The sequence below is a fragment of the Diceros bicornis genome, chromosome 15 (assembly GCF_020826845.1).
Source record: "Diceros bicornis minor isolate mBicDic1 chromosome 15, mDicBic1.mat.cur, whole genome shotgun sequence".
Taxonomy (NCBI): domain Eukaryota; kingdom Metazoa; phylum Chordata; class Mammalia; order Perissodactyla; family Rhinocerotidae; genus Diceros; species Diceros bicornis.
In genome coordinates this window covers 51,595,100-51,609,235 of record NC_080754.1, presented here as the reverse complement: position 1 = coordinate 51,609,235, position 14,136 = coordinate 51,595,100, and the positions used below count along the sequence as shown (strand labels likewise).

The following is a 14,136-nucleotide window of genomic DNA, read 5'->3' as shown; positions in this document are numbered from 1 at the left end:
CTGCAGCTCATAAAATTGTTTTGGTAAAATAACTTCATCTTTGAAGAGGGGGAAATGATTGCTACTTTGTTTAGGATACTTTTTGGAAATCTAACACAAAGACAAATGTACTTATTTCCTAACTATTTACGAAATTCTGTATTTTCTATGAGTGTTATATGTGCTATAAGAGTTAATTTCTTTTTAATGTCTGTAACTTTTTATCTTGAAAGTTGTGACACTATTGAAGAAAATTTGGACATAAATATTGTCTACAATCCCACGACTTGAGCACTACTACTTGCCTATCACCTTCCAGTTTTTGCCATTTAATTGTAACTTTTAAATAATGAATTCAAGATTTTCCTAAGAAATCTATTTAAAATTTAAATACCTGATATAATGTACAATAGAACAAAATAAGAATTTTAGGGGCTGGCTTGGTGGCGTAGCAGTTAAGCTCGTGCATTCTGCTTTGGCAGACCAGGGTTTGCCAGTTCGGATCCTGGGTGCGGACCTACTTGCTGCTCATCAAGCCATGCTGAGGCGGTGTCCCAAATAGAAGAACCAGAAGGACCTACAACTAAGATACACAACTATGTACTGGGGCTTTGGGGAGAAAGAAGAAAAAGAGGAGGACTGGCAACAGATGTTAGCTCAGGGCTAATCTTCCTCAAAAAAAAAAAAAATTGCCCCACATCATGAAGCATGGAACCAGTTGACTTTCTTCCAAAAATTCACTGGAGAGAAAAAAATTAATAAAAAAAGAAAGAATTTTAGTTATTCTCAGGACATGTCCTTTATTACTTGGTGTTTTATTCTTTTTGTAACAGTGTTTCATTTAAGGGTCTAATCTCTTTCCACCAAATGTGTAGGGAGCTACTCTCCTTGTTAAAGTAGCTCAGACAGCATTATACTCACACAGTAATGTGGCAACAAGCATGTCAGTGTGTGAATTGCATTCCCCTGTTCACCTGAGGGGAGCGCCTCCAGAGCCTGGAGATTATTTAAATGCTGGCATGAAATAGGACAGTCTAATAGTACTGAAGGTTTAACCTTAGTATCTGTCCAGCAGCATTAGAAAAGAAGATCCTCATGTAAAGTATTTTTGCTTTTATGTACAAAACTCAGATATTTATCTTTTCTTATATTAAATTTCTATTTCCTTAAATTTTCGATCATAAACAAGTAGAGATTTGGTAGGCGAACCTCTGTGTACCCATCACTCAGATTTGTGATACCTTTTTGGTCTGTGTCATTTTTTTCCCAGTGGATTTTCTTCTCATTTCAAAAGAAAAATGACAATAATAAAGGAGTCCTATAATTAGTCAAGGGAAAATAAAGCTGAACAAAAAATATGAAGAATGTTAACTCTGTTACAAATATACACATTAAAACAATGACGAGACTTTTTGTCACATGCCAGATACTGGTTTTAAAATTATAGTAGTCTATTTACAAGAGTTTAGTGAAATGGGCATTCTCATATGTCATTGGTGACTGTATATATTGTTGTAACCTTCTGTAGAGAATTTGGTGGGAATGTATCAGGAATCTTAAAGATGACCATATTCTTTGATCCAGTAATTCTGCCTCTGGGATATTCTGAGTAAATATTTTGGTCTTTGAGGAAAGGTTTATGACCAAAATTTTTTATTGTAGTTTATGATAAATATTATGCATAATCTAAACGGCTACTGGTAAGGAGGATGATTAAGGAAATTATGGAAGGGCCAAAAAACATGGCATTATGAAATCATTTAAGAAGATATTTTCAAAAAGTTCATAACAATGTAAAATGCTTATAACATTAAGTAAAGTTTTAAAGTATAGAATTGTCTAATTCATATGTATTATTATGTATTATGTATTATCCTATTATGTAGCATCACACATTTATTGTTTACTTTTATGTATTTTTAAAGTTATTATAATGGGTATGCATTACTTAGTGAAATTCACAAAAATGAATTAAGGCTTTCTTTTCTCTTTCTCTCTCTCTCTCTCTCTTTCTTCCTCCCTTCATTCTTTTCTGTCTCTTTTTATTCAAAGAAATTTAGGAATCCTGTTTTGCCTAGAAGATATTATTAGAGAAAAATTACTTAATCTTTTGTTATTCTTAATGAAAAATAATATTGGTTTGTTATACATTCTCATTCTTTCCAGAGATCCTCAATCAGGTTAATCAGGATCTTCGATAAATCTTAGAGGTCTTGTTTAGTAGTTCTTTAAGTTGGTTGCCCTGCCTACCTCCCTTTCTGTCTTTCCTCCTCCTCTAGGAGCCACTTAGTTTTATCAGTAGGAAAAGACACCAAGGTTGGAACTCTGTTCAGAGACTTTACTGACAATACTTTGTCTCTTCTCTCACTGACACATTTATACCCTTGTGATGTTAAAGCTTATGGGAAATGAATCCCTTGGAGATTTGAATGTTCTTATATGGCTTAGAGTCAGTATTTAAATATACCTAAAGTCAAGGCAAATGTTGGATGAATTTCTTTTCCTTGTAACAATTCCTTGGGAAATTTAAAACACTAAATTTTTTTCATAGTTTCTCCAGAAGTACTTCCTTTAGGTTTAATTAATTTAGTTAATTTCCTCAGCTTCTCCTAGATGCTTTTATATAAAGAGTGCAGAGGATAGTGATGACTGGAGGCATATGAAAATTTGAGTTAGTATCTTCAGACTTATGTGTAAATATTTCATGAACATTGATTTTATTGACTGAAAAACTTGAGCCATTTTATGAATTGATGTGCCTTTAACTCTATTTTTTCATCAGCAGGGGAATTTTAGTAATAACATTTATGTCATGCTGTAGATAATTTAGCTGATGGGCCTATGTCCAGATATTCAGTCAACAAGTCAATGATTTAGTGTAGCTCTGTTACATATTAACAGACTGCATCCCTTGCCTCTGACTCTTGCCCTGAAAGTGCAGGTTGTTTATCATGAGACTGTATCTTAAGCCATTGCCAATAATACAAAACAACTTGTCACATTTATATTTCTTTGTATACAAAATTACGTATATATCCCTATTAGGAATCATTGAAAGTCCTTGGATTCACAACATGTTACTAAATCTTTCTTCTAGATGTTTATAGCAGTGTTAAATATAATAGAGTAAAATTTGAAGAAAAATACATATATCGTGCTCAAAATATCTTGGGAGGGACACATAAGAACCTCCTAACAGTGGTTGCCTCTAGGGAGCTGGAACTGGATGTGTCAGGGAGAGGAGTGGGAGGGAGGCTTGATTTTCAACGTGTATCTTCCCTCCTTTTTTGTTTGGAATTTTGTACCATATAATCTAACAATAGGGAAATGATTAAATTCTAAATGCATACGTTCAGTTGAATTTTTATAGTCATTACTAACAAGAAGTCTAATTACATAGGAAATTACATGCTTATAAAGTTAAAAAAGCAGATGCTTAATTGTATACTTAATATTAGTCAGCTTGTTTTTAGACTATCTTTTTATTGTTGATTTCTTATTTAACTGCCCTGTGGCTAGAGAATGGTCTGCATGATGTTGGTTCTTTGAAATATATTGAGATTTCCTTTATGACTTAGTTTTCAGTCAATATTCCACGTGTACTTAAAAAAGAATAGATAATCTCTATTTTGCATGCAAGGAGTCTCTCTCTGTCTTTCACACACTCTCTCTCTTTCTCCTGCATTTCTCCAGACACTCACATAGATATACATATTCTGTATGTATGTAATATTATATATATTTTTAGCGCTAGCTTTTGTCCAGATCTTTCTCTGCTTACTAATTTTTTTTGGTCTGTATGATCTGTCGTTTTCTGATATAGATCTGTTAAAATCACCGGTCATGATTGGGGATTGTATTATCAGTTCGGGCTGCTGTAACAAGATACTATAGACTAGGTGGCTTAAACAATATACATTTATTTCTCACGGTTCTGGAGGCTGGGAAGTCCAAGATAAGGTGCTGGCAGATCCAGTGTACGTTGAAGGCACTCTTCATGGTTTGCAGATGGCTCTCTTCTCATTGTATCCTCACATGGCAGGGAGAGAGAGAAGGCTAGCTCTCTTCCTTTTCTTATAAGGACACTAATTTCATCATGGGGGCTCCAACCTCATGACCTAATTACCTCCCAAAGCCCCCACCTACCAATGCTATCACTTTAGGACTTAGATGAGTTTTGGGGGCACACACACATTCAGTCCATAGCAGGGGTTGTGAAATTCTCCTAATAATTGTGTCCATTTTTACTCTTTGTATTTTGAGGCTGTGTGGTCAGGTGCACATAAGTTTGTTATAACTTCTTGGTGGTTGTTCCATCTGTTATTGTGTAGTTTCTCTATTTATACATATTAGTGTGTTTTGCCTTAATTTTCTCCATCCTGTAGCTGTTAAAATACAAAACCAAAAAACTTGATAGGAAGAACAACCAGAAGGGAAATACAGTGCCAGCAGTGGTTGTGTTAGGAGGTGGGGGGGGGATTTAAAGTGCTTCTTTTCTTCATAAAATATGATTCCTTTCACTTATATAATTTAAATTTTTGTATTAAAATTTTACTTAAATATAAATTATTTTAAATACAATTTTTATCTTAATTGAACTGACTCTTTACCAACATCTAATGAGGACAGGTTTTCTTTAAGCTATTTATTGGCAACTCATGATTTTAATACTAAAGGCACTTGTGCTAGTGATATTTTATTTAAGCTTAATATATTACCTACAGATGCTAAGCTCATATGATAGATGAAATAAGGGAGGTAAATTTAAAACAGAATTTTGGATCTTATTATTTCTTTTTTTCTTTTTTTTTATAAAAGGAAGGATTACGGCCAGGAGATACAACCAGCACTTTCTGTGGTACTCCCAATTACATTGCTCCTGAAATTTTAAGAGGAGAAGATTATGGTAATAAATAAATAGATGATATTTTAGCTGTGAACTAGAAGGGTGGTTAAATGTGGTACCAAATGCATTATAGTACTCTACAGTATTTCAGTGCTGATCTTATTAACTTAAACTTTTTTGATCCCCTTAAAACCTACATGAAAACCCCAAACTCTGAAATTGGAGATGGTGGGACCTGGGCAGTATTTGGGGGTAGAAATTTGAATACTGTTTTATTAGTGGCAAGCACTAATTCCTAGGCACTATTCTAGGCAATTTACATATGTTAACTAAGTTAATCCTTTCAGTAATCCTATGAGGTAAGCACTGTTAGTTCTCATTTTACAGATGAGGAAACTAATGTACAGAAAGTTTAAATAACTTGCCCAAGGTTGTACAGCTAAAAAGTGGCAGAGTAGGGATTTAAACTTCAGCTATGTGACTGCAGAGTGACTCAGGAAGATTTTTCAGATTTCCTGGGATATTTCCCCGAGGAATCTGAAAGATGGGAGAAAGATTGACTGCTTGTCAGGAACCAGAGGATGTTTATCCTAAGAAAACATTTGACGCCTTAGGTTCTGGCCCTCTGATTTCAGCAGATGTAAAGGAGGCTGGGTACTTATGACAGCTGCTCATAATCTGATTCCAGGGTCCTTCAAGGATCTTTAATCAGCTAGCAGAAGATCAGGTTTTAGACCAAGGAATGCTATTCTCAATTACAGTTTAATTATATCATTAAAACAAAATATTAGAAACAGGTCATGAGTCTGAAATTACAGACATATTTGGGAAAAGAAACATATTTTATTTCCCATATTTTATTTTTAAAGTTATCTTTTAGTACCTCCCCTTGTTGATAAGTGAAATATTCCTGTAATCTTCAATGCCTACCGTGGTAGTTATAATGCATTTAGAGTTTACTTTTTCCTTATGAAATAAAATGAATCTCAAATTACTGACATTCAAGAATGCAGAATGGATAATTTGTTGCTTTAAAATTTCTTTTTTTGAAGGTTTCAGTGTCGACTGGTGGGCTCTTGGGGTACTAATGTTTGAGATGATGGCAGGAAGGTCTCCATTTGATATTGTTGGGAGCTCTGATAACCCTGATCAAAACACAGAGGATTATCTCTTCCAAGGTAATTTGCAGTGTTTTACAGAGATTCTCTGTGAATAACCTATTGTAGAGCATGAAAGAAGATGGCTCAAGTTACTACTTTGAGTAAGAAAGAGGAGAATGATCTAGACAATATACTCCTTAATATGTGAGGCTTTGATTTTTTTCTTTTTGGATACATCCTTCCAATCTCTGTAGTCTTCAGTCCCATTTACTAGTTACCTTCTCATACTCAAAAACATAACAAAGAGGTGCCTTCAGACTGTGTATCACAAACAGAGATTGGAGGAAGGAATCTTGTGGCTAGAGAGGACAGTCTTTTCACATGGACCCCGAGGCTGAGTGCCAAAGTCCGTGAACAATATGGGGAAAAGATAGAGTACCAACAAGATAAGAGAGATCAGAAAATGAAAAGAAAACCCCAAGATTAGAAATACAAAGAATGAAACAGAACAGAAACAAGCAGACAAGCATAGGGACTCCCCAACACACGGTCCAAAGAAGTGTGAAGACTGCCATAAAATTCTACACTTCGTAGTTATTGATATTTCATGTAATAGGAAATCTAAATGGCCGTGGAATATATGGAAAGATGTTCATCCTCACTGGTAATTAAGGGTATGCACATTAAAGCACTAATGAGCTACTATTTTGTACCCATACGTTGGCAGAAATTTTAAAGTCTGATAATACCAGTGCTGATGAGGATATGGAGCAGCTGGAATTCTCATAGACTGCTGGCGGCAGTGAAAATTGACACAAGAACTTTGGGGAATAATTTGGCAGTGTCCAATAAAATCACATATGGGAATATGTGCCAGCATTTACAGATATTAACTCATGTAAACTTCATAACAACCCTATGAAGCAAGTTCTATTTTTATTCCAATTTTACAGATGCGAAAACCAAGTCGCAATAAGGTAGTCAAAGAATAAAACGTATGCATGTAAATGATCAAATCAGTGTTCAGATTAGAGGCTGTCTCTGAGAAAGGAGGAGAGGACTGGGCCTGGGAAAGTACACGAGACACTTAAGTAGTGTATGTAATGTCTTATTTTTTCCTGCTAGAATGCCTTAAATATTTCATAATAAAAATTTAAAGATTACAGCCATGTTATAGTTAAATATAATGCCATAAATTTTATCTTTCTAGTTATTTTGGAAAAACAAATTCGCATACCACGTTCTCTGTCTGTAAAAGCTGCAAGTGTCCTGAAGAGTTTTCTCAACAAGGTATAAATCATGTATAAAAGTCTTTAGTGGTTTATCTCTCTGTAAATGAAACTGGTAAGTAGAGGTTCAGGCAACATAAAATTCCAAAACATCAGACTGTAATTTTTTCAGTTAGATCTGGAATTTGTCTCTTCACCAGAGTAATTGGACAGCATTAGATCCTGAGATAAGTTGTTCTTTCCATGTTGCCAATATAATTTACCTCCAGCTATATATTACTTATGGTATTTTTAACGTAAATGACATATACCATGTACTCAATTAGGGGAAAATTGCATCTTTGGGGATATGCTCAATGGTACTTTCAGTTCTGTTTTTCAATTTTCTTTGGATTATTATTTATAGAATCTCTTTAGTCATTGAGGGCTTGGGGCAGTGGTCTTCCCTACAAATTCTCATGTCAAAAACCCTATAATTAGATCAAATCAGAAGAAATGAAATGCTATCATTGGCTCTTAAAAAATCTGAACACCATTCGTTTGTTGCAGTTGGTAGGCTAGGAGAGTTTGGGGATCTATCTATCATTATGATTCTGAACTGCTTTTACTCATAACACTTCTAACACCAAATGTGTAGGTTTTTTTCCACACCAACAACCAATTCTTCAACTCTCCTGACACCAAGTGAGTATGTTACAATTCAATTCATTTCTGGCACTAACTCCCCAGAGTTAACATCAGACTCCGTAGGTTTAAAGGCTCAGTCCCACAAGACGGTCCTTACTTCAGATGCCGGTCGCAAGTATTGGGTACCCACACTTCTGTCTGACTTGGCTACAAAGTTGGGGGTTCCCACAACCCCTTCACTTCAGGTTCAGTAATTTGCTAGAATGGCTCATAGAACTCAGGAAAACACTTTTCTTACTATCACCAGTTTATTATAAAGGGTACAAATGAACAACCAAATGAAGAGGTACGTAGGTTGAGGTCCAGAAGGGTCCTGAGCACAGCAGCTTCTGTCCCTGTGGAGTTGGGGCACGCCACCCTTCCAGCGCGTGGATGAGTTCGTCAACCCAGAAGCTCTCCAAACGTCACGCTTTAGAGCTTTTTATGGAGGATTCATTACATAGCACAATTGATTAAATCGGCCATTGGTAGTTGAACTCAATTTCCAGCCCCTCTGGAAATGAGGCTGAAACTTCCAACCCCCTAATCACATGGTTGGTTCCTCTGGCAACCATACCCCATCCTGAAGCTATCTAGAGACCTACCAAGAGTCACTTTATTAGCATAAACTCGGGTATGATCAAAAGGGACTTGTTATGAATAACAAAAGACATTGCTATCAGGAAATTACAAAGGTTTTAGAAGCTCTATGTCAGGAACCTGGGACAAAGACTGAATATATACTTCTTCTTGTATCACAAAGATCTTGGCAATCATAAATCTTATTTTAAATAGTTTTTTTTTTTTTTTTTTTTTGTGAGGGAGATCAGCCCTGAGCTAACATCCTGCTGAATCCTCCTCTTTTTGCTGAGGAAGACCGGCTCTGAGCTAACATCTATTGCCAATCCTCCTCCTTTTTTTCCCCCAAAGCCCCAGTAGATAGTTGTATGTCATAGCTGCACAGCCTTCTAGTTGCTGTATGTGGGATGCGGCCTCAGCATGGCCGGAGAAGCGGTGCGTCGGTGTGCACCCGGGATCCGAACCCGGGCCGCCAGTAGCTGAGTGCGCGCACTTAACCGCTAAGCCATGGAGCCGGCCCCAATCTTATTTTAAATAAATAGGTTAGAAAATAGGTCGATGTGCATTTACCTTCTAAGGTAAATAGATAAGATAATAATGAATTTTAATAAAATAAGAAATTTGTTTTAAATGAGTACTTTTTATAAGGAAAGATTTAAACTGGAAACCTAAGTTTCCAGTGAAAAATGAAGCTGAGAGGTGTTAATAAGCAAAATAAAATGCCTTTTATTAGAAAGAAAAATGGGAACATGTTCTGCTTCACAGTAATGAATAAGCCAAGACTTTTTTGTAAGTTGCAGGCTCCTTCTCAGTCCGATGATTCAGATCATGGTTGTGTCGTTGTACACAGATTATGGTTTGTTGCTGTAATTGGGCATAGGGCTTTTTAAACTGAGCTAAGACCAAACTTGTGAAGTTGGGGGCTTTGCATATTTTGACTATCACTCTAACCCAGGACAGAAATAGCTGGATGCTGCTCAAATGATGCTGCTGCTCTTTTTCCTGGCATTTTTCTTTAACAAGGAGTGGTGACATATCTCCACTTTAATTACACGATATGAGAGAGGGAGCCATGAGGAAATCTTACTTGTCACAAGCTTCAGATACTCATTTCAGTCTAGTGTTGTACTTTCTACAATGAAAGGTAGACCATTCTGATTTCAGACATAAAGGTATCGTAAAATAGACACGAAACACAGATCACAAAGATTATTTACTCTAAAGCATGATATTCACCCAGTTCTTGAAACATTTCTTTCCACCATAGGACCCAAAGGAGCGATTGGGTTGTCATCCTCAAACAGGATTTGCTGATATTCAGGGACACCCATTCTTCCGAAATGTTGATTGGGATATGGTATGTAAATTTTGATTGTTTTCTATATTACGTTTCATTATTATGTTGGGCCAAATTTTATTATCTTAAAAGAATGTTGAAAAACTAGTATATCACTTAAATAACTTAAAACCACTCTCTAAAGTGCTTTTTAAAAAGCTTTTAAAATAATAAAGGCTTAGAATATTAATTTGATGGACCGGGTTGTAATATTATTGTGGCCTGCATCAATGTTCAGATTTGTAACTTATTTCCATCATTGTGCATATTGTAGAACCATGCCTAGGGATTCACTTTAATAAGACTGGGAAACATCTGAGGGCAGAGGAGAAATGAAGAGGTGGAATTTTTCTAAGAATGCAGGTTTGAGCTGTCATCCAATATGTCTTTCTAGATGGAGCAAAAGCAGGTGGTACCTCCCTTTAAACCAAATATTTCTGGAGAATTTGGTTTGGACAACTTTGATTCTCAGTTTACTAATGAACCTGTCCAGCTCACTCCAGATGATGAGTAAGTAATTCTGTAGACTGAAATATTTTTAAAGTTCTTTCAAAGTCCCATTTTTAGTGGCTACACAATGTTTCATTATCAGATTATACTATAATTTAACCATTGAGTTACGGGATATTTGAATCTGTTATACTATTACAAATTACAACAACTGCCATTTTCTACTTTGCTTTACATGCATTATCTCTGATTCTCACAACAACCTTGTAAACCTAGTTATGGTCATCTGCATTTTACAGATGAGGAAACCGAGGCTCAGAGAGATTAAGCCAAGTTACACAGCTATCAGGTGGCAGAGTCAGGATTCAAACCCAAATCTGACTGACTAAGGCCTGTGCTCTTTCCACTGCTCTGCACTGTTTCCCATTTTGACAATGCCCATCTTTATCTGAGTTCCTATTACCTTAAGATAGATTCCTAGAAAGGGAATTAGGTCAAAGGGTATGAGATTTTTAAAGCTCTTGATATGTATTGCCAAATTGCTTGTGTGTGTGTGTGTGTGTGTGTGTGTGTGTGTGTGTGTGTGTGTGAGGAAGATTAGCCCTGAGCTAACATCTGTTGCCAACCCCCCTCTTTTTGCTGAGGAAGATTGTCCCTGGGCTAACATCCTTGTCCGTCTTCATCTACTTTATATGTGGGACGCCTGCCACAGCATGGCTCAATGAGCGGTGCAGAGGTCGAGCCTGGGATTTGGCAGTTATTTTACTTACATCTTGTTAATTCTTACCCCATTCCTCACAGCAGCTGTTCTAAACTGTCTCTACATTTTAGATGCCTTCAATCCTACCCTGCCTCTATCACTCCTAATGGATTAACCTTGCCTTAACTTGACTGCAAGAATTGAGACCTCCTGGTGTGAACTTGCCCCCTTTCCAGCTGTCACCAGACCACCTTGCATCTCAGAATTGCCCTCTAACGCTTCTCAACCTTTATCTTCTTCCCTGTTCTTAGAAGGCCGTCCCTCTCTCTCAAGGGGTGCCCTCCTCTTTTCCTGGATCTATTTCCTCAGTTTCCTCTGGGATTTCACTTTGTCACTTTCCTCCATTAGTCCACCATCTTTAGTTTCTCTTTTCCAGCTTCTTTCCCTCTGCTGATAAACATGCTCAGATACCCTAATTTTTTCCCTTGAATCTTAGCACTTCTTTGAACCACCATGTTTTTCTTTTTATCTTCAAGCTTTTTCAAAGATAGTTAATAGATGCTCCTGGTAAAAGAAAAGTAAATCAGCGGTATCTGTATCAAACTCCTTCAGAGTGGTCAACGTTGATTGTCTTGCACTTTCTTACTGCCCACACTTTAACCCCTTACCATTTAACCTGCTGATCCTTCAGCTTTTGAAGGTTGAATTGACTTCTTTTTTTGGGGGGGGTGGGGGGGGGCGGGAAGATTAGCTCTGCACTAACATCTGTTGCCAATCTTCCTCTTTTTTTTTTTATTTTTTCTCCCCAAAGCCCCAGTACACAGTTGTGTATCATAGTTGTAGAGTTGTAGCTCTTCTGTGTGGGATGCCACCTCAGCATGGCTTGATGAGCGGTGAGTAGGTCCGCGCCCAGGATCTGAACCGTTGAACCCTGGGCCAACAAAGTGGAATGCGTGAACTTAACCACTGCGCCACCAGCGCAGCAGGCCAGCCCCTGAATTGACTTCTTAATTTCTAAATTTTAAAGCATTTTTGATCAGTCTCCCTCTCCCCTGATGTCTGTAAAGCATTTGACACTCATGGCCTTGCTTTGGTTGGCACTACCCATCCTGGTTCTGCTTCATCTCTGTGACCACTTGTCATCTTTTTTCCCTGTCCCCTCGAGACTAAGATGTTCCATGGTTCTGTTCATGACAGTCTTCTCTTTGCTGTATGCAGCTTGTACCTTGGAGATTTCAGCCAGTCCTGTAGCATGGATACCAGTTATTTAAATGACTCCCAGCTAAATTGGCAAACAATTACTGAGCAAAAGGCACTATGCTAAGTACTAGACATTCAAAGATGATCAAGACCTAGGCCAATCTTGGAAAAAACTTACTGTCTACTAGAAGGAGAGATATGTACCAAAATCATTATTTCTGACAGCATCGTGTGTTAGAAAGAACACTGGATTTAATCAGAAGATTGGAATTTGAATCCCAATGCCACTTCTTACCAGAGTAACCTCGGTGTGAATTGCATAACTTCTCTGAGCTTGTTTCTTTTCGTATTGCCCACCTCACAGGTTGCTGTGAAGACTAAATGAGCGATGGTTTCTAAAGCACCTAGCCCTTCCCTGATCTCTCTCCTGAGCTGCATTTCCATCTGCTTGTTTAACGTCTCCCCTAGTTTGTTAGACAAGCACCTCAAACATATGAAGTCTAAAATCAAAATAATGACCCTTTATGGTCTCTTTTTCTCTTGTTCTCAATCAGTTCCTTGTTTTTATTTACCTTTTTCTGCTCTTTATACCACCATGTGTTCCTGCATTCAGATTCAAACTGTCAGTGATTGTTGACTCCTCATTTTCCTTAACAAACTATATAACACCTTCAGCTGCCAAGTCCTTGTCTGTTTTTCCTTTTACTTCATCACTTGTGTCAGATCCTTTTTTTCCATTCGCATTGCCATAAGCCCAGTTCACATCTCTTTCATATCATACCTAGGATATTGTACCATCCTCCTAATTGAGCTCCTTCTTTACTTTGCAACCATTCTGTACACCTCATGAAGTACCACTCCAGTTCTCTAACTCCTTTAGGTAGAAACCTTTAGTAACTCCTGCGTTGCCTAGCAGATAAAATCCATCGTTTTGGCTAGCATTTGAGGCTTCCCACCATCTGCTGCAGCCTGACTCTCTAGCCGTCTCTCTCACCATACTCTCACACAGACTCTGTGTTCTGATCAGTCTGTTACTCACCATTCCCTGATAGCGTGCTTGCTCATGCTGTTTCCTCTCTATTCCTCCTTCATTTTAACCTATTGAAGTCTTCCCCATCTTTCAGAGCTCCCTCACATGCAACCAGATCTTTGATGGGTCAAGGTGAAACTTCTTAGTGTAAACATCACTGGCTTCTTTGAGCCAACCATGACTTTCCTTCCAGCATCATCTGCCACTTAACACCCTTCTGTTCCTGTGCTCCACCTCTAATAAATTACGTGCATTCTCCTAGAACCACTGTAATCTTTCATAATTCCATTCAGTAAGTGTTTGTGGAATGGATGCTGCCTTTCTTGATTTTTCCAGCTAGAAGTCACCCTTTTCTTTAGAACTTTGGTTAGAACAGGAATTAGCTTGTCCCATATGAAACTTAGCAGGTACTGCTTTCTCTTGTAGCTTTCTGCTGTTATGTGAGGTACCTTCCCTTCTTGAAGGAAGGGACTATATCCTGTGTAACTTTGTGCTCTGCAGTGTGGGGTGTACATTTAAGTATTAAAATATTCTATTGTACTACTTACTCTTACTATATATTAACCAGAAGCATAGTGTAACAGAATGCCAATCTCTCCCTTCCCTGTGACCCGTTACCTCCCTGTGGTGGTCTCTCCTTTTTCCAGGTCTCTCAGTTTACTTGTTCCTATTGTCTTTTCCTGTTGGTTAACTTCTTCTGGGCCTTCTCTTTGCTGTATTCCATCTGGCTATTGAAGTGACTACTAAATTGAATACTAATTCAGACCTGGATGTTCACCTATAATTAGGCATGTTGTTCAGGTCAAAAGTTACGATTAACTAGGATCGTGACAACTTGTGCCTTTTTTATTCTCAGTCTTCAGTTTTGGACTACCTTTTGGTTCTAAACTTGCTTGTGGGATTATTAGTCTTTTTTGATTTTCAATACTCTTGATTCTTCTGGAAAATGTTTTGGGATTAATCTAAAAACTTGTAAAAATTTTTTTCCATAATTTATATAAATTAGCCTTATTTTTCTTTC

At 37.3% G+C, this 14,136-nt stretch overlaps 1 protein-coding gene across 2 annotated transcripts in view; it reads left to right on the top strand.

The window, feature by feature from the left end:
- The window catches only part of PRKCI (protein kinase C iota), a 69,999-nt gene that overhangs the window by 53,136 nt on the left and 2,727 nt on the right, over positions 1-14,136 (top strand). For both annotated transcript variants that reach the window (XM_058556368.1, XM_058556367.1), the window contains 5 exons: positions 4,798-4,885; positions 5,878-6,003; positions 7,136-7,215; positions 9,667-9,756; positions 10,130-10,245. In XM_058556368.1, the coding sequence (XP_058412351.1) occupies positions 4,798-4,885; positions 5,878-6,003; positions 7,136-7,215; positions 9,667-9,756; positions 10,130-10,245 (500 nt within the window). The remainder of the gene's footprint in view (positions 1-4,797; positions 4,886-5,877; positions 6,004-7,135; positions 7,216-9,666; positions 9,757-10,129; positions 10,246-14,136) is intronic.